Source organism: Neovison vison, chromosome 5 (genome assembly GCF_020171115.1).
Source record: "Neovison vison isolate M4711 chromosome 5, ASM_NN_V1, whole genome shotgun sequence".
NCBI classification, from domain to species: domain Eukaryota; kingdom Metazoa; phylum Chordata; class Mammalia; order Carnivora; family Mustelidae; genus Neogale; species Neogale vison.
The window spans coordinates 87,764,605-87,785,742 of NC_058095.1; the positions used below are offsets into that span (position 1 = coordinate 87,764,605).

General features: G+C 38.7%; 2 protein-coding genes across 2 annotated transcripts in view; one reads left to right on the forward strand and one right to left on the reverse strand.

Moving 5' to 3' along the window:
• Positions 1-3,411: 3,411 nt before the first annotated feature.
• On the forward strand, positions 3,412-4,774 carry LOC122906936 (PHD finger protein 24-like). The gene is given in 2 exon segments (XM_044249443.1): positions 3,412-4,311; positions 4,313-4,774. Coding segments are annotated over 2 exon segments (1,200 nt in total). The 3' UTR covers positions 4,613-4,774.
• Positions 4,775-13,685: 8,911 nt separating this feature from the next.
• Positions 13,686-21,138, reverse strand: part of LOC122906944 (ligand of Numb protein X 2-like) — a 30,874-nt gene continuing 23,421 nt past the window's right edge. Inside the window, exon 6 of the transcript XR_006384638.1 lies at positions 13,686-14,086. The gene's annotated coding sequence lies outside the window, so the exon portion shown is untranslated. The remainder of the gene's footprint in view (positions 14,087-21,138) is intronic.

Consider the following 21,138-nt stretch of genomic DNA (forward strand, 5'->3'; position numbering starts at 1 on the left):
TCCAACGACTCTAACTCTCAAAGAGCATTACAAATTAAAACTCAATAAAAAAATGAGAGAAGGATATGAAAAGAGGTGCTGTGTGTGAGGCGAAGGAGACTCACAAATATATGAATATATGAAATATGTGAAAAGGTATTATAAGAGAAGAAAAGTAAAACAATAAGGAGAAATTCTCATCTTTGAAATTGGCAAAATGTACTTGATAATACAATGTGGCAATGAGGAGAACAGCATTCTCCTTTACCAGAAACAGAAGTATAAACTGATGAAACATCATTGGAGGCAATTTTCCAACATCCATCAATATCTGAAAACAAACACACCTTACATTTCATAGTTAGGAACTTATCCTTCAGTAATAGCACACATGGTCAAAGAGATGTAAATGCAATGGTGTTCATGCCATCATTGTTTGAAATAACAAAATAGTAGACCAATCCAAGTATCTGTTACCAGAAAATGTGTAAATAATGGACTATTCATCTTAGAATACCAAACAACCACAACAACAAACTGAAATAGCTCTATGTAGCAACATCTAAGGTAAATTACCAAGTTTTAAAAAAAATGGTGAATAATAGAGTACACAGTATATTTCTGTATGTATAAAAGGAAATAACAGATCTTTTGACTATATATATACATGCTTCTCTAGGCATGTATTTATGAAAGACACACAGTAACTGTTAACACTAGTTAATATTCTGGGAGTACCAGGGTGGCTCAGTCGCTAAGCATCTGCCTTCGGCTTAGGTCATGATACCGGGGCCTGGGATCAAACCCTGCATTGGGCTCCCTGCTCAGCAGGAAGCCTGCTTCTCTGCTTCTCTCTCTCTCTCGTTCCCCCTGCTTGTGTTAACTCTCTTGCTGTCTCTCTCTAATAAATAAATACACAGTCTTTAAAAAAATATTCTGTTTGAGATCCAGGGTCGAGGTGTTTAGGGTAGAAACCTTATTTACAACACTCTTTTGTTCTATTTCTACTATTTGAATTACTTTTTAATTTTTTTTTAATTTCACTATAGTGGATACACATTACATTAGTTTCAGGTGAAAATAGTATAGTAATTCAAAAACTGTATACATTATGCTTTCCATACCACAAGTATAGCTACTATCTGTCCCCATACATTGCTATTACAATATCATTGATTATATTCCCTACACTGTAACTTTTATTCCCATGACTTATTCATTCCATAACTGGAAGCCTCTTTTTCGCACGCTCCTTCACGGTTTGTTCATCCCTGCCCCACCCCCAGCCCTTCCCTTCTGGCCACCATCAGTTTGTTTTCTGTATTTATAGGTCTGATTCTGCTTTTTGTTTGTTTATTCATTTTGTTTTTTAAATTCTACATATAAGTGGAATCATATGGCATTTGTCTTTTAATAAGTATAGCTTACAATTTGGAATGGTGGAGTAAAAGCAATAGTAACAATGGCAAAACTGTCAAAATCATCTTTTTCCCAACTCTGCAAATTAACTTCAGTTAGTTATCTCATTTTTCTCTTAATCCCATTCCCCTATCAGGTTCTGGAGTAGCAATGAAAACAAAGAGCCTCACCACTCTGGTAGCTGGATAAACTAGCGGCCTATCAATATATATAGGATTGGGGTAGGTTTAGAATTCCGTGAAATGTCCATACCTAAAGAACTGTCACTATTTGCCTATCTAGCATCTCACCAAATGATTCCATTTTCAAGGCATTTTATTTCATGACTCAAGAGCTGCCTCTGTGCAAACTTGAGCACTTACTAAAGAAAATCAGAGGCAATTAGTTAACACTGAAGCTGTTGGAGGGAACTTTAATGCTTGGGGCTAATGAGAGGCTGATCAAACAAACAAAAATTAAAGGGAACATTGAAGAATTAAGATGTCCACATGGAACCCTGAAAACCTTCAACACATTCCTGGGATTCTAGAGGCTCATGTACATGCAAAGAGCTTAGTGCATGACCATGAAAGACTTGAGAAGGCTCTGAACTCTCATTTCTGGCTGACTTTGAGACTCTGTGCAAGCAGAAACTGAAGGCTAAGGCTAAGAGAGAGTTGTAAACTGCCTGGTGGAGCACTAAGGGAATGCCCCAACAAATATACAGAGCCCCTCAGCAAAGGTTGAGAGACTTCTTAGTTCAACCTCCCATCAATCATTTGCTGACTGCTAAGGCAACAGAACAGAGACTTCAGTGCCCACACCACAAAGAGCAGACTTTACAGAAAAATCACTTAAAACACAGATAGCAACAACAACAACAACCACCCAAGTAACAATAACAAATCCTGGTCAGAAGGGCATCTGGTTTCTAGAATAGACACGTTATCCTAAATATCCAGTTTTGACAAAAAAAAAAAAAAAGAGAGAGAGAGAGAGATTAAAATCAAACAAAAAAGCATAGCCTATAAACAGGAAAAATAGCAGTTAACAGAAACTGTCCCTGAAGAAAACCAAAAGCTGGATTTATTAGACAAAGATTTTAAATCACCTATAATAAATAAATTGAAAGAACTGAAAGAAATCATGTCTAAGAACTATGGGAAAGTATGCAAATGATGTCTCATCAAATAGAGAATAACAATAAAGAGATATAAATTATTATTCCTTTTATTTGTAAAACATTTTATTTTTAAGTAATGGTCTACACCCAGTGCGGGGCTCAAACTCACAACCCAGAGATCTAGAGTCACATGCTGTACTGACTGAGCCAGCCAGGCACCCCAATTATTTTACATCAAAGAGAAATTCTGATGTTGAAAAGTATAACTAAAATGAAAAACTTCTCTAGTCTGAATAATATATTTATTATTTATATAATATAAATATAAGTATAATAATATATTTATTCTTTACAGAAGAAAGAATCAGTTAATTTGAAGACAATGAACTGAATACAGGTCAATTGAAACTATCCAGCATGAGAAGGAAACAGCAAAAGGAATAAGGAGAAATAAAAGAGCCTCAGACACCTGAGGGACACCATCCAACATCCCCACCATGTAAAATGGGAGTCCTAGAAAGAGAGAAGGAGGGAGTGGCAGGGAAACGTGGGAGAAAGAGAGGGAGAGGAGAGAGAGGAAGGAGCAGAAGGAATATCTTAAGAAATAATGGCTAGAAACTCTCCAGATACAACAACAAAAAGAATTAATCTTAGAATTCAAGAAGCTCAATAAACTCGTACAATAAATCAACAAGACCTACGCTCAAACATTTCATATTAACATGTCAAAAGAAAAGGACAAGAGACAATCTTGAAACCTGCAATAGAAAATATGATCCTCGCCCGCGCCGCCTGCTCCCGGCGCTGGGCCCCAGCGCGCGGGCTCCCGAGCGGCCATGGGCTGCGCGGGGTTCGCCGTGCGGAGTCCGCCAGGCCCGGACCCGCGTCCCGCACCCTGACGGTCCCGAGCCATGGGGGTGTTGATGTCCAAGCGGCAGACGGTAGAGCAGGTACAGGAGGTGAGCCTGGCTGCGTCTGTTTTCAAGGATGGACTACGGGACAGGCCTTCCATCCGGCGCACCGGTGAGCTTCCAGGGTCCCGCCGAGGCACTGGAGAGGGCTCTGTCCAGGAGGAGAAGGAAGCAGAGGCAAGTACCCCAGAGCTGCAAGAAGAGAGCAGTACCAAACGTGCAGCCTGGGAGAGGCTCCGAGCTGGGCGTGGAGCGGAGCCGGAGGAGTTTGATAGGAGTAATCGGTTCCCACCGCCGGCTTTCACCCGCCCCACCCGGAAGCTGGATGATGACAAGCCTCCTGATACCTGCTTGGAGCCCAGAGAACTTGTTGTCAGCGATGAGCTGTGTGACGTCTGTGAGGTCTGGACAGCTGAGAGCCTCTTCCCATGCAGGATCTGTACCAGGGTTTTCCACGAGGGCTGTCTGCGCCGCATGGGCTACATCCAAGGAGATAGCGTGGCAGAGGTGACTGAGACAGCCCACGCAGAACCTGGCCGGAGCTGCCACTACTGTGATAATCTCAACTTGCTGCTAACTGAGGAGGAAAGGTACAGCCTCACAGAGACCTTTCAGCAGTGTCAAGTCATTCCTGATTGCTCCCTGACACTGGAGGACTTCCTGCGCTACCGCCACCAAGCAGCAAAGCGGGGGGACAGTAACAGGGCCCTAAGCGAGGAGCAAGAGGAACAGGCAGCCCGCCAGTTTGCAGCCCTGCACCCTGAACATCGAGGACACATAGAGTGGTCTGACTTCTTGTCCCATAAGTCCCTCCTACTTCTGCAGCAATTGCGTCCCCAGAACTCTCTGTTAAGGCTTCTGACAGTCAAGGAACGGGAACGAGCCCGGGCCACCTTCCTTGCCCGCCCGGGGCAATTGGAGTACTATCAGTGAGGCAGAGTGCCGTGCAGCCCAGCACTCTTGGTTCTGCAAACGCCTTGCAGAGGCTCCTTCCTGCAGTGTCAGCATCAGCCATGCGGGTCCCATAGCAGACAGCAGCCCAGCTAGCAGCAGCAGCAGCAAGAGTCAGGACAAGGCTCTGCTGCCCACAGAGCAGGAGTCCAGATTTGTGGACTGGCCTACATTCTTGCGGGAGAATGTTGTCTACATCTTGGCTGCTCGCCCCAACAGTGCAGCAATTCATCTGAAACCCCCAGGGTAGCATGGAGCAGAGAAGCTCAGTTCGGGGACAATGGTCTCCCTCCTCTTCTTTTTCTCTTTCCCTCTTTCCCCCAACATCCTCTGGTACTGAGACTTGTGGGGATGGAGCACTGCCAGCATCTCAAATTTGCCACTAAGCTTTATGGAACTGAAATCACGGCTCCCCTCACAACAGAGGCAGTATATGCATTGCTGCAGGGAAAAGCCCTGGGAGCTGTGGCAGTATCCACTCCTGGAGCCACCCCCCTGTCCTCACATCATAGACTGGACCTGCCACTGCACACATATGTGCGCACACGCGCACACACACACACACGCGTGCACATACGCACCACACTGTCCATGCTTTCAGAGAGCTGGTTCTTCTTGGTTGAAAAGGACCAAAGTTCCTTTTGTGAAGCTCCTGGTAGAGATGAGAGGGGTCTCTATTCACTTCTTCTATTGGCCAGTTCTGATTTCCAATAGACAAGTCTCTGGCCAAAAAAAAAAAAAGAAAAAGAAAATATGAAAATATGATCTTCAATAAAAGTAAATTAAGACTGACTTCTCACTAGAAACCCTAGAGGCCAAATGGCACTGAGATGACATTATCCAAGGTGCTGAAAGAAAACAAAGAAAGAAGCAAAAAACAACTATTATCAAAGAATCTTACATCTGCAAAACCATTTTTAAAAATGAAAGAGAAATCAAGATATTTCTAAAAAACAAAAACTAAGAGAATATGTTGCTAGTAGTTGTGTCCAAGAAATGAGGAGAGTATTTCAGTCTAACACTAGACATACCTTTGTTTTACATAGTGAAACAAAAAGCACCAGTATTTACTATAAAAGTATATAGGTAAATATAAAAGTATAAATAGATATTTTTCATTGCAATTCTCTTCTTCTCCTATATGATTTAAAACACAGCTATATAATTTTAAAACTGTGTTGATGGGTTTACAATGTATAAAAATGTAATATATATGATAATTATAGCACAAAGTAAAGGAAGTGAATGGAACTATACTGGAGCAAAGTTTCTGCAATGAAATTAAATTGGCATTAATCTAAACTAGATTGTTTTCTGTAAACATGCTAATAATAATCACCAGGACAACCATTAAGAAAAGAATTCTAAAGCATATAGTAAAAGAAACCAAGAAATTAAAATGGTATACTAAAAAAAGAAATCTATCAAATACAGAGGAAGGCAATAATGAAGGAATGGGAACAATGGGTGAAGACATAAGAAACACAGCAACCAGGAAAATGGCAGATGTAATTCTTAATTTTACAGTAATTACATTATATGTAAATGTAATAAACAATCTAAAATGGATTAAAAAACATGATACAACTCTACTCTCACTCTCTGTAAAATATATGCCTTTAGATTCAAAGACAGAAATTGGTTAAAAAGGAAAACTATGAAAAGATTAGGCCATACAAACAATAATCAAAAGAAAGTTGCAGTGTGTGTACTAATATCAGAAGAAACTTGAAGGGCACCTGGGTGGCTCAGTGGGTTAAAGCCTCTGCCTTCGGCTCGGGTCATGATCTCAGGGTTGGGATGGAGGCCACATTGGGCTCTCTGCTCAGCAGGCAGCCTGTTTCCTCCTCTGTCTGCCTACCTCTCTGCCTACTTGTGATCTCTGTCTGTCAAATAAATAAATAAAAATCTTAGAAAAAAAAAAAAGAAGAAACTTGAAGACAAAAATTTTCCCTCGAGATGAAGAACACTTTACAATAATAAAAGGATCAACCTATCAGAAAGCAATAACTATTATAAATATATGCATCTAAGAAAAAAAGCCCTGATAAACCTGAAGGAAGAATTTACAGAACAGAGGGGAAAAATACACAAGTAAACAATAATAGCTGGAGACTTCAGTATCCCATTTTCAATAATGGATAGATTAACTAGCCAGAAAGTCAACAGGGAAATAGAAGACTGAAATAGTACTAAAAATCAACTAGACGTAAGAGATTTATAGAATACTCTACCCAACAACAGTAGAATTTCTCTTCTCAAATGTGCATGGATATTCACAGATGTGAGGAAATTAAATGACACACTTCTAAATAATCAACAAACAAAATATCCCAAGAGAAATCAGAAAATATTTTAAAGAATAAAAATGTAAACAAAATATACCCAAACTGATGGGATTTAATTAAAGTAGTGCTTAGAGGGAAACTTACAGCTATAAATGCCCATATTAAAAAAAGAAGAAACTCTCAAGTCAAATCAGGAACAAAGGAGGAATAACACTACCAATCACATAGAAATAAAAAGGATTATAAGGGCATACTAACAATAATTATATTTCAAGAAATTAGAACACCTAGATAAGACGCATATTTATTAAAGTGTTTTTGCTGTTGTTTTAAATGTTTGTGTATCTTAAGCTCTGCAAAGTGTCAAATCAACACACAATTAACTCCTGCCTTCATAGACGTTGGGATATTGTATTTTTAAAATTGATTTTATTTTTATCAAGGTAATACATATATATAGTTTATTAAGTAAAATTATATTAAGTCTTACAGTGAAAAATTACATCCTTCTGCCACATCCCTCTATACTGTCTCATATATATATATGTATACATATATATACACATATATATGTAATATACACAAATACATGTATATATACATGTATATATACACATATATATGTATATATACATATACGGATATATGTATATATATATATAAATAAATATAAGTATTACATTGGTTTCAGGTGTAAAATATAACGATTTAACAATTCTATGCATTACTCAGTGTTGATCATGATTAAGTATACTCTTAAACCCCCTTATGTATTTTATCTGTCCCCCCACCTACCACTCCTCTAGCAAACACCCATTTGTTCTCTGTACTTAAAGAGTCTGGGTTTCTTTTTCTTTGTTTTAATTCTTAAATTCCACATAGGAGGAAAATCATATGGTATGTCTTTTTCTCACTTATTCCATTTAGCAATATAACCTCTATATCCATCCATGTTGTCACAAATGGCAAGAACTCATTCTTTTTATGGTTGAGCAATATTCCATTTATATATATGTGTATATATATAATATATAATATACATATATTATATATATTATACATAATATAAATATATATACACTTAAATGTAAGTATATATATATATATATCACATCTTCTTTAGATATATCTATTTATCTAATTTACCTAATCTATTTATATATATCTATATGTAAAGAATATATATTCTATCTATATATCAATCATATCTTCTTTATCCAGTCATTAATGGACACTCGGGTTGCCTCCATATTTTGGCTATTGTAAATAATGCTGCAGTAAACATAGGAGTGCATATGTCTTTTCGAATTAGTGTTTTATTTTCTTTGGGTAAATTCCCAGTAGTTGAATCACTGGGTCATATGTTATTTCCATTTTTAATTTTTTGTAAAACCTTCATGCTGTTTTCTACAGTTGTTGCATCAGTTTGCATTCCCACCAACAATGTGCCAGAGCTTCTTTTAAAATTTCTATTTTTAATTTTTTGAGAAAGGTTTATACTATTTTCCACAGTGGTTGTACCAATTTGCATTCCTACCAACAGTGCACAAGGGTTCCTTTTTCTCCACATCCTCTCCAACTGTTGTTATTTCTTGTCTTCTTGATTTTGCCATTCTGACAGGTGTAAAATGATATCTTACTATGGTTTTCATTTGCATTTCATTGTATAATGATGTTGAGCATCTTTTCATGTATCTGTTGGCCATGAGTATGTCTTCTTTGGAAAAATGTCTATTCAGGTCCTCTGTCCTTCTTAAAATCAGATTATCTGTTTGTTTTTTTTGGGGGGGTACTGACTTGTATAAGTGCTTTATATATTTTGGATATTAATCCCTATTGGATATATCATTTGCTAATACCTTCTCCTACTTAGTAGGTTGCCTTTTTGTTTTGGTGATGGTTTCCTCTGCTGCACAAGAGCTTTTTATTTTGGTGTAGTCCCAACAGTTTATTTTTGCTTTTGTTTCCCTTGCCTCAGGAGACATATCTAGAAAAACGTTGTGATGGCAGATGTCAAAGAAATGACTGCTTATGTCCTCTTCTATGAGTTTTGTTTTTTCCGGTCTCCCATTTAGGTCTTTAGTCCATTTTGATTTATTATGGTGTATGTACAGTATAAGAAAGTGGTCCAATTTCATTCTTTTGCATGTAGCTGTCCAAGCACAATTTGTTGAAGACTGTTTTTTCTCCCATTGTATACTCTTGCCTCCTTTGCCACAGATTCATATAAGTGTAGGTCTAGATGATATCCTTATACTTTATTTCTTCATTTATCAATTTAAAACATAATTGGTTAACTCCCAACCAACTGAAGACTTCACTCTTCTATATTCTTTTTTTTTTTAAAGATTTTATTTATTTATTTGAGAGAGAGAGACAGTGAGAGAGAGCATGAGCGAGGAGAAGGTCAGAGAGCGAAGCAGACTCCCCATGGAGCTGGGAGCCTGATGTGGGACTCGATCCCGGGACTCCAGGATCACGCCCTGAGCCGAAGGCAGTCGTCCAACCAACTGCGCCACCCAGGCGTCCCCACTCTTCTATATTCTTATCCCACATTTCTACCCATCTCTGATATCAAAATAATGTTATAATGTGGGACTATATAAATCACCAATATAAATATAAATAGCTAATGTCTACATTATTATGAGTTGCAAATATTTTAAGCAAAGAGGTGAACTAGGACCATGCCTATTATTTCTCCTGGAGTTCATTAGTACTAATTTTTTACCCTCTAGTTTTCTATGTACTTAATACAATTATTATATACTCTTCCAAATCACTGCTACATGCAATTAATATTTTTTCTGTATGCTCAAACATGTTATGTTCCTTTGTTTCCTGGAGAGCTCCTTCCCAAGGTTCTCTTTTAGAGAGTACAATATGGAACGGACTGACCTCATGGCTTGTTGAATAGCAGCCATGCTGACACTTTTTTATCCCTCTCCTGAGTGGGATCCCCCCCCAAGTCATCTATATCTTTCTCTTTCTTATTTAATCATCTGGACAAATCACATCCTTTAAAATTTCATAGGCCACAGTCCATGGAAAGTATTTTTTAGGGAAAGGAGGGACTACTCTTTCTTTTGTACCATCACACTTGATTTAGCTGAGTACAGAATTAACTAGTGAAACTATTCCCCTTACAATTTTGAAGAAATTGTTTCACAATGTAGTTGTGGAGAAGTCCAGTGCCATTCTCCGTTTTGGATGTGAACTATCCCCATTCCTTGCATTTGGGAAGCTCTTACAACCTCTTGTTTATCCTTGATATGCTGCACTTTGGGACTTTTCTTTGGTAAGAGTATTTTTCATTTATTGTGCTGGATATTCAGTGGGCTTTTTCGACGTGGAGACTCATTTCCATCAGTTCTGAGAAAAAATAAACTTACTAGTTCTTAAATAATTTCTTGCTCACTTTACTTTTTCTATTCTTCCTTTATTGGAGTCTTACTTGCAATATGATGGGCCTCCTGGTTAAGCCTTGAATCTCAAGTTTTTTCTGCTTTTTTTTTTTTTTCTCGCAGGTTTTTATTTAAATTAGTTGGTTAACAGATAGGGTAATACTCGCTTCAGGAGTAGAATTTAGTGATTCATCACTTACATATAATACATGATGCCAATTACAAGTACCTTCCTTAATATCCATCATCAATTTTGCCCATTCCCCACCCACTTCCCCTCTGGCAACCCTCAGTTTGTTTTCTATAGTTAAGAGTCTTTTATGGTTTGCCTCTCCCCCACCTTTTTCTCTTCCTTCCCCTTCTGTTTCTCTTAACCTCTTTGCTTCCTGTTCTGTTTTCTAGGGGCTCTTCATAACTTTCTCTTCCAGTCTATTTGTGTTTATAATTAAATTTTATTTATATTTTTAATTTCAAATTCTGCTTTTTCTACTTTGAAAAATTTAAATAGCACCTTATTCTTATTTAATGAACTCAACAGTTCCACTGATTCTTTGAAAATATAGTTCGTCTCTAATTTATATATGTTTCTTTTTCTTTTTGCTTTTGCTTTTAATCTTCTAGCTACTTTCATTGTCAGTTTCTTCTGGATCACATAATACTGTTTGATTCCGATTATCATGTTTTTCATGTTGGAGACTTTCCTTAAATTAATGGACAGTTGTTGGAGTGAAGTGTTGGACAATCACTCATATAAAGAATGAAGCACTGAAAGAAGTGTGTGTAGGACCTGTCAATTGGTGACTTTCACTGCAAGTTAATCAGGTTAATAAGGTGAAGTGTCCTATTTGTAGAAGAATCTCCAAATGTCAGGATCAGAAAATCTTTTGCTCTGGGAATATTAAAGTGCTATCCAACAGTAAAGGATTATTTTCTTACTTTGTTTTACTACATAGGTTGAAATTCTACTTGGAGCAGGCTTTCTAAAATCTATAGCAATCTCAAAGATATTTCATAAACATATTAATGTAATCTGGCATTGTAAAAATTACTTTATAATTTATTTTAAATACAATCTTAAGTAATTTGTCAGTTTAAAATGCTTTAGCTAAAATGAAGTTCAAATTATTTAAGACATCTTTACAGATTTTCACAATATGTTAGACATGTTCTATACATCCTTCTTACCTCTAAATGCATTAGGAAAAAAGGATGACACAGCCTTGTAAAATTTAAGTTTTGGATAATGTGACTTAGAGAAGTACAGAGCTAGAAAAGATTTTGAGCTATCATTCCAAATAAACTCTTATTTTATAGAATAGGAAACAGCATTTGGATCCTTCCTTCAGGCAATTAACTAAACTAGAGAATCATGACTAGTTAACTATCTTTATATGAGATGCCAAAATGTAAATAAACTTTAAAAAAAGTAGTTCTATACTTAAGGTTATGCACAGTGCAACATTCTCTTACCAGCTTTGGTCTAAAACAATATAGGTACTTACAGAATTTGGTTATACCAAAATTTTCTAGTGGTGTTGAGTGCTTTTGATTTAGTTTTGTAAAAGATAGAATCTTTTTCTAAAATGTTTAAAAAGATTTTATTTATGTATTGGAGACACACACACACAGAGAGAACTCGCACAAGAGGGTGGGGGAAGCAGAGGCAGAGGGAGAAACAGACTGCCCACCAAAGCAGGAAGTTTGACACGGGGCTCGATCTCAGGACCCCAAGATCATGACCTGAGCCAAAGGCAGATGCTCAACTGACTGAGCCATCCAGGCGCCCCTCTTTTCCTAAAATTTGAAGCAAAGATTTATTCTTGTTATATACATGGAGAAATGAAATGTGCTTGGGATGATATTTAAATCACAAGTCCAGTATGATATGGTAAAAGAGCACTGAAATGGGAACAAAGGAATCTGGGTTCTAGTTCACTACTAGCATTTTCAATATGGGCAAATCACTTAACCTCTCTGGGCCTCAGCTTCAAGTATAAAAGAGTTTGACTAGATAATCTCTCTTAGGGCCTATCACTGAAAAGTTTCATTACTTCAATACAATCATTTTCACAGCAATAATATTATTTACTAATTGATAACCAGAGTCATGGACTTAGTTTTATAATTCTGATGTTTAAGTTCTGTCTAATTATTCATTCTGCCATCACCATTGAATGGGAACTTGAGCTTATAGGCTGGTTAGAAAAAACAGGGTGTGTTGGGGCCCAGCAAGCCAGTAAAGAGCAGGAACCAAAGTTCAGAGGTGAATATATCCACACATGGCCAATGAACATATCAAGAGACAATGAGAGGAGAAGGGTGGTGAGATTCTACTGGAGAAAAAAGCCATCTTGTACCTTCTCCCTAACTTGTCAGTTACCTGGTGCTTTACAGAACTTGATTTCTACTTTGTTATTTTAATTCTTTTTTTCTTTTTTTTTAAGGCAGGGTCATTTCCTAGCCTATTATATTATCAAAAGTGGAACTTATATATAGATTTTGGAAAAGAAATCAGTATAGAATAGCTGTTAAAAATACAGACTCTATAATCAGAGAAAGACAATTATCATATGATCTCTCTGATATGAGGAATTTGAGAGGCAGGGCAGGGGGTCATGGGATTAGGGATGGAAAAAATGAAACAAGATGGGGTCGGGAGGGAAACAAACCATAAGATACTCTTAATCTCACAAAACAAACTAAGGTTTGCTGGGGGTGGTTGGGTTATGGACATTGGAGAGGGTATGTGCTATGGTGAGTGCTGTGAAGTGTGTAAGCCTGATGATTCACAGACCTGTACCCCTGAGGCAAATAATACATTATATGTTAATAAAAATAATTCTTAAAAAAAGAATACAGACTCTCGAGTCAGACTGTCTGGCTTTACATCATGGGTCTAGGCTTTAACTCTCTGTGATTTTGGGCAAGATACTTAACTTCATTATATTCCACTTTCTTCATCTTTAAACTGAGGAAAGGAACAGTATTTTCCTCATAGCACAGGTGATGCATTTGGTACACTTTCCAACTCCTGATAATCCCTTCGTAAGTGTTAGTTACTGTTATTACCTCTCCATGAAAATTGGTTAAAGAAAAAAAAACGAGAAATGATAAGAGAAGAGAGTGGGGGAGGGTAGCCTGGTATGTGAGGGCAAACTGCAGATGAACAGGAAATAGGGAAAATGACCAAAAATGTGGGAGAAACAGTATACAAAGAAGTTTTATTAAGGGAGTATTGATGGATGTTTTTTAGTATAATTCACCCTATTCTACCTTCTCAAGAGATCTTCAGTAAGGCGCTATATTAGTTTTCAATGTTTTGTTTTGCTTAAAGCAGGATTTGTGTTTCTTTTGGATGAGATACTGTACCAACACTGGTGTCTAGGTGGTTTGATCTTATTCTTATTTCACATATACCTACAGGAGTAAGTAATTTCACCACGAAGACTGCTGAGATTAATAAGCATTTGCTTTGGCAATCTGTCTGGAGCAGAGTAGGCATTCAAAACACGAAACAAAACAAAACAAAACGAAAAAACAGACAAACCAAAACAAACCAACACCAAGACAAGTTGTATAAATATTAAAATAAAATAAATAAAAATAAATAAATAAATAATGAAAATGAAAAGCTGGCCAATTTTTAATTAGAGAAGAAAACTTGGGTGGTAAGCCTTTGTAGCATCAAACACAGCAAGAAAGACGATGTAAAAATGATGATGGTGTTTTACAAAGAGCATTTTCTAGTTACAATAAGTGAAATTGCTTGCTACAAAACCCCTGGGAGACATAAAGCAGGACTTCTCCACCTCTTCACAGTTGACCTGTTGGTCTGGATAATTCTTCTTGGGGAGGTGCGGCGGGGGGCGGGGGTGGTGTCTGGTGCTCTGTAGGATGTTCAGTAGCAGAGCTAACCTGCACCCACTAGATGTCAGTAGTTCTCTCCACACGTGCACCCACTTGTGATCACCCAAAATGTCTCCACAGATGGCCAGATAGCCGGGGGACGGAATCACTTGAGACTGAGAAAAACTGAAACACAGGAATTACAAAAAGTCACCCACGATCCTCCCATCTAGAAATGTAAACTTTTTAAAAAAGATTTTTATTTATTCATTTGACAGAGAGAAAGAGAGAGAGAGCACAAGCAAGGGGAAAGACAGAGGCAGAGGGAGAAGCCCGCTCCCCGCTGAGCAAGAAGCCCAATGTGGGACTTGATCCCAGAACCCTGGGATCGTCACCAGAGCCGAAGATGGACACTTAGCCAACAGAGCCACCTAGGTGCCCCCAAATGTAAACTTTTTGTTTACAAAAGTTTACAAAACTTTTTGTAAAACTCTGTTTACAAAACAGAGTAACGTTGATCTTACCATTCTATAGCCAGCATATTTTTCATTCATTAATATAACATCAACATTTTTGTTACATAATATTCCTCTTCAGCATAGTTTTGGGTTTTTTTGGTAGTGTGAGTACTTTATAATTCCTTCTTCCTCCCTCCCATCCCTTAAATCATTGCTGTCCTCCCCTTCATTTCAATTATACATAAACACACACATACACGTGTGTGTACACACATATTTGAACAAAATATTTTTTATTACATCAATAAAGAATAAGAAAATGTTTTTATTTCACTTTCACTAATTCCTTCTCCAGTGCTCTTCCTTTCCTTAAGTAGATTCAAGTTTTTGAACTGTATCATTTTACTTCTCTCGAAAGGGCATCTTTTAACATTTTTTTCCCAAGGCAGCTCTACTGGCAACAAATTTGCTCAATTTTTGTTTGTCTGAAAAAGTGTGGCTACAACAAATTATTAAAATTTTTTTTAAAGATTTTATTTATTTATTTGAGAGAGAGAGACAGTGAGAGAGAGCACGAGCGAGGAGAAGGTCAGAGAGTGAAGCAGACTCCCCATGGAGCTGGGAGCCTGATGCGGGACTCGATCCCGGGACTCCAGGATCACGCCCTGAGCCGAAGGCAGTCGTCCAACCAACTGAGCCACCCAGGCGTCCCACAAATTATTAAAATTTTTAAAAAACTAAATTAGGTAACCTGAACTCTCTGTTGTAGGTATATAGGTCATGGATATGAAAATGTGCTTAAAATGCATAGAAAGGGAGCCTGGGGAATTGCTCAGGAGTAACTGACACTAGTAAGAGATTGAGAGCCAGTTCATGTTCCTCTAAAACATAAAAATAAAAATACCACATGGTCCAGTAATTGCACTATGGGGTATTTGCCCAAAGAAAACAAAAATACTAATTCAAAAACATGTCCCCCCTATGCCTATGACAGCATTATTTACAATAGCCACAATGTGGGAGCAACCTAAACGTCCACTGATAGATGAACGGATAAAGAAGAAGTCATACATTAAGTGGTATATATCAGCCATTTAAAAAATGAAATCTTGCCATTTACAACAACAGTGATGGACCTAGAGGGCATTATGCTAAGTGAAATAAGTCAGACAGAGAACGAGAAATACCATATGATTTTATGTATAGAATGTAAAAAGCAAAACAAGTGAACAAACAAAAAAAGCAGGAAAAGACCCATAAATATAGAGAATAAACTCGTGGTTGTCTCCATGGTGGCAGTGTGGGGGGTGGGATGGAGGGCAAAATAATGGAAGGGGAGTGGGAGATACAGGCTTCTAATATTGGTGGGAGTAAGTCACGAGGATGAAAGGTACAACATAGGGAATAGAGTCAACAATACTGTCATAGTGTTGTATGGGGACAGATGGGACCTCTGCTTATGGTGAGCATGGTGTAATGTACACTGAATCACTATGTTGAAACTAACATAACATTCTGTGTCAACTATACATCAGTAGAAAAGACGAAGAAGAAATGAAAAGGAGGGAACCTGCACACAGAGGCAGGCACAGAGGGAGGACCAGGGGAAGACACAGAAAAAGCCTTCTACAAGCCAGGAACAGCTGAGGTCACTGAAGCCAGGAGAGAAACAAGGACGAGATTCTCCTCCACAGCCCTCAGAAGGAACCAACCCAGCCATCCCCTTGATCACAGACTTACGGCTACAAAAATGGGAAGACAGTACACTTCTGTTGTTTAAGCTGGAAGAAAACAAAGTGGCGGGGAAGTGAGTGAGATTTTACTTGGATTACTGCTATGTCACTGGATCTGTCATAAGAAAAATGCGATACTCATGTAATCTATGTGCGTACACATGCTGACACACATCGGCAAACATGGATACATCTGTGTATAAAAGAGAACAGTAACCTTAAACTTTATTATACTTCTGCAAAAGTCCTATAGTAGTATAATCACCCCTAGAGCCTGAAAATTCTTATTATCCTTAAGCTTGTGGGCTTCAGAAGGCTTTGTCTTTCCTTATTGCAATGGTTCTCAGCCTTGGATGCTCGCTAGAATCAATGGGGACTTCAAATCTCGATGCCAACGCCATATCCTACACTAATGAAGTCAGAATCTCTGCAAGGGAAACTGGCTCCAGCTTTTTTTAAAGCTCCCCAGGTGATTTCAATATGTGACCAGAGTTGAGAACAAGTTTACTCTGTAACCCCTCAAAGGGAGGGTCTATGTCTGGTTTGTATTTATGTCTTCACAGCACCTAAGTTAGTGACTTACATCAATATAATGAGGAGATCCAGAGCCTCCAATATTCTCAGAGGGAGAAAAATAACTCATAATAACCAGAAGTTAGTAATGTGTTAGGACTAATGCACACAGATTAATAAGTCCTAACACCGTTTCTCCCTCTGTCCCTTCCTCCCCACTTGTCCTCTCTCTTGCTCTTGCCCTCTCTTGCAAAAATAAACAAACAAACAAACAAACAAACAAATAAATAATTAAAAATATGCACTGGAATATTACTGATTTACATCAGTGTGCATGAACTGGAGGAAATTATGCTAAGTGAAATAAGTCAAACAGAGAAAGACAATTATCGTATAGTTTCAGTTATTTGTGGAACATAAGGAATAGCATGGAGGACATTAGGAGTAGGAAGGGGAAAATGGGGACGCCTGGGTGGCGCAGTTGGTTGGACGACTGCCTTTGGCTCAGGGCGTGATCCTGGAGTCCCGGGATCGAGTCCCACATCGGGCTCCCAGCTCCATGGGGAGTCTGCTTCGCTCTCTGACCTTCTCCTCGCTCATGCTCTCTCTCACTGTCTCTCTCTCTCAAATAAATAAATAAAAAATCTTTAAAAAAAAAAAAAAAAAAAAAGGAAGGGGAAAACGAAAAGGGGGGAAATCAGAGGGAAGATGAACTATGAGAGACTATGGGATCTGAGAAACAAACCAAGGGTTTTAGAGGGGAGGGGGTGGGGGATGGGTTGGCCCGGTGATGGGTATTAAGGAGGGCACGTATTGCAAGGAGCACTGGATGTTATACGCAACAATGAATCATGGAACACTGCATCAGAAACCCATGACGTACTCTATGGGGACTAACATAACATAAAGTGTCTGCCTTCAGCTCAGATCATGATCAGGGTCCTACGATCAAGACACGTATTGGGCTCCCTGATGAACGGGGAGTCTGCTTCTCTCTCTGTCCCTCTCCACAACTTGTGTGCTCTCTCACTCTTGCTCTCTCTTGCAAAAATAAATAAATAAAATTATGAGTTCCAACAGACAGCATCATGCCCTTTTGATGCCTTCAGGATCTGCGTCTTTTCACACACACACACACACACACACACACACACACACCCATCTGTACACACACAGTCTTTGCTGGGTATCTCCTCAGAGCCTGAGAATTTGGTGGTGGCAGGGGGGATTCTTTGGTCAGGGGATATCCCAATAGAGCAAGGTGAAAGCCGTCAGGCAGCTGTGTCTCTCAGTGATGTCAAAGAAAAGATCGTAAATGGATTTCTAAGTCACTGTTGAGCAGAAGGTCTCTTTGGAAGAAGGACCCCTCACCTTCCTCATGACTGCTTCCCAAAACGGATTACCTTATTCCTGAGACATTGCCCAATCTTATTTGGGACAGTGAGTTCCTCTGGACATATCAGTAAGTTCTTCTGAAAAGAGAATTTGGAAATTTGAAGTTCTTCAGATATATTTTGGGTTTTTTTCCTGAAAATGGTGCCAAAGGTTTCCTCTAATCCTGGCACAGCTGGTGTTGATGGTTGTGGTGGCTTCGTCTAAAATTTTTTGCTTTTAAATGTTATGATCCTTGGGCATATCGAACCTGATATAAAGTTCGTACTGGGGGAAGAGGGTCCATATTAATATAGCAGTTGGGATTATCCACACTTGATATGGCCCTCTGAACAGCTCAGGTAGTTATATTAATTGCTTAGTTGTTGATCTCTTGAAGAAATGATTTCAGCGGCAGAATTTCTGGTGTTTGAGCAGATTATAATTCCATTAGAAATACACCTGTAATATATTAGTAAGGTACTTTTGAAAATAATCTGCATAGCATTCTATCTTGTGTCTTTCTTTAATTGGTATGAGATCAATGCAGCATTATTTCAGTTCAAATATCTTGGTGTGTTATTTTTTTTAATCCCATTAAGCGATAGCTTCACAACAGAATTTGTGAAATCCTATTACTCACACAACCTCTAAAATCAATGTTCCTATGTATTTTAAAAATCAAGAAACTTCTAATTATTTGAAAGAGTGTCTGCATTTTACATCACTTAGGGGCATGTATATTTTATGAGTTTATAATTCTAAATATAGAAAATAATTATATTAAATCCTGGTACTTTGGAGAAATACAACATTAATCAGCTCTATAAATTATGGCATGATAAGTCGGATTGTTCCCTCTGTAACAGTGTAAGAGTTGCAAACTTTTCATCAAGACAGGAACAGAGAGAGAGAGAGAGAGAAATTCAGATGGGGGGGAAACTAGGACCTCTTTGGCATGTCTCTTTTCAGGATGACATTTCAGAACCCATCTCTGCTGGGCTGGTGTCTGCCCACCTGGCCATACAGTCGGGTTTGTTTTTGTCAACTCTAGCCCAGATCTGCGTCATGCAATTCACACATTTCCTACTTCATTCATCCATTCGATATGTCATTCATGGTTAGAGTGGTTTCTTTCACAGTAATTGCTTATGGAAGTTGTGCTATGCCAAGCCTTCCTTTCCCTCCTGGTTCTCTCCATTGAAGTCCAGCCCACTTGCCCCCTCCCTCCCTCCACCGCTTTCTTCCTCTGGCTTCAGAAATCCTGGGACAGACTGAACGGGAATTTGCACCAGAGTCCCAGGATAGGAGACACACCTGTGCCCAAGGATAGGTTAGGTTAGCACCACGGTCAGCAACATACACTTGGGTTGCCTCCTTAACTGCTTAGTCTCTAGCGTGCTTCCTTCAAGAAAGACACCATTCAACAGACACTGGAAAAGTAAATGAAGGAAGAACAAGCCAGCAGCGAATTGTGACTTTGTGTTCATGGGCACAATTATGAGTGTCTGAACAGCCCCAATTCTCTGTTGGCTCTGAAAGTTCAGGCAGCTCCTCTTCCTGTCACCTTACTTCTCCAGGGGAGCTGAAAAGATCCAAGGTAAGGATCAGTCCCTCACCCTGGGACAGAAATTTCACATATGGTACCTCTGTTCATTCTCAACATGACTCTCCCTTCAGAGAAAAGAACCAAGGCTCAAAGGGGTTAAATCCACCCAGCAAGCAAGTGGCAGAGCCGGGACTCAACCCAGAGCCACCTGGTTCCAAAGTCCATGTCCCTCGCTCCCATCACCCATGTCACTAGAGAGGGAAATGTATTGTGTATGTGCCAGCCTTATACCTACACATTAAGTGAAGGTTGAAATGATAAGGAGCCCGACAATGAATTACCAGTACCATTACAACACTTTGACATTGTCATCTTTTATTTTATTACATATCCAAAAATACAATTAATCAGGAAGAATTTTATTTGTTCAGTATTTCACTTTCAGTTATGGTTTGTTTCCTTCCTTAATTCCTTCCTTTACTTTTTTCCCTCTGGCCTTTCTTTCTTTCTTCCTTCCTTCCCTCCCTTCCTTCATTCCTTCCCTCACAATCAAATTTTCCCTAATTGTAATTAAGGGTAAAGAAATTAGGCTTTACTCTGCCTGATTAGGAGATGCAGTGCCTGGTTCATTAAAGAGAAGTCTTCTTCAAGACAACTGGGTGGCTCAGTCAGTTATGTGTCTGTGTTCAACTCAGGTCATGATCCTAGGGTCCTGGGATGGAGCCTCACATCAGGTTCCCTGCTCAGTGGGGAGCCTGCTTCCCCCTCTCCCTCTACTGCTCCCATGTTTATGCTCTCTCTCTCGCTCTCTCTCTCTCTCGATGTCAAATAAATAAATTCCTTTTTTAAAAGAAAATCCTCTTTACCAAAGAATGACAGCTTCCAAAGATAGAAGAAATGGTAGAATTAGGAAGTCACCGTTTTGCAAATCCGCATGGAAAAACTGATTCAGGTAAGAGCCATCAATGAATGCTACAAGCATTGGGTAAAAGATTGTAGGGAGTGGGATCTTTGGACATTACCAAAGTATCACCGCACTGGTGACTTGCCAATTTTAAGAGAACAATGTACTATCACAAAGGCCAGTACTGGTGGCTGACAACTCAACCAAGGAAGAAAACTCAATAGTACCCACACCCTGGTGTTGTACCCCCGACTCGAAGCAGCAAGAAGTATCCAGTTTCACCCAAAATATTTGTTCCTGATATGTTTAACCTGCACTTAACCAAGGTTTTAGACCTAACTTTCAGTGTATAGGAAAGTCGATAGCTGGAATGTGGAGGTAATGACACTACAGGGAAACAGTTAGACTTGTGGGACATTTTACAACACAAACTGGCCTCGTCTCTCCAGAAAATCAATCTGATCATGGAAAGCAGATCAATGCTTGCCTGGAACAAGAAGCAGAGGGGATATGACTGCAGAGAGGCACAAAGGATCTTTCTGGGGCAAAAGAAATCTGCATTTTGATTGTTTTTTATTTGATTTGATGGGACAGTTACATTGGTGCATACAGTTGTCAAAATTAATGAACAGTACACTTACAGCTGAATTCCTTAGGTCAAGTTACACATTGATGCAGATGATTTTTAAAACAAAAACAAATTATCAGTA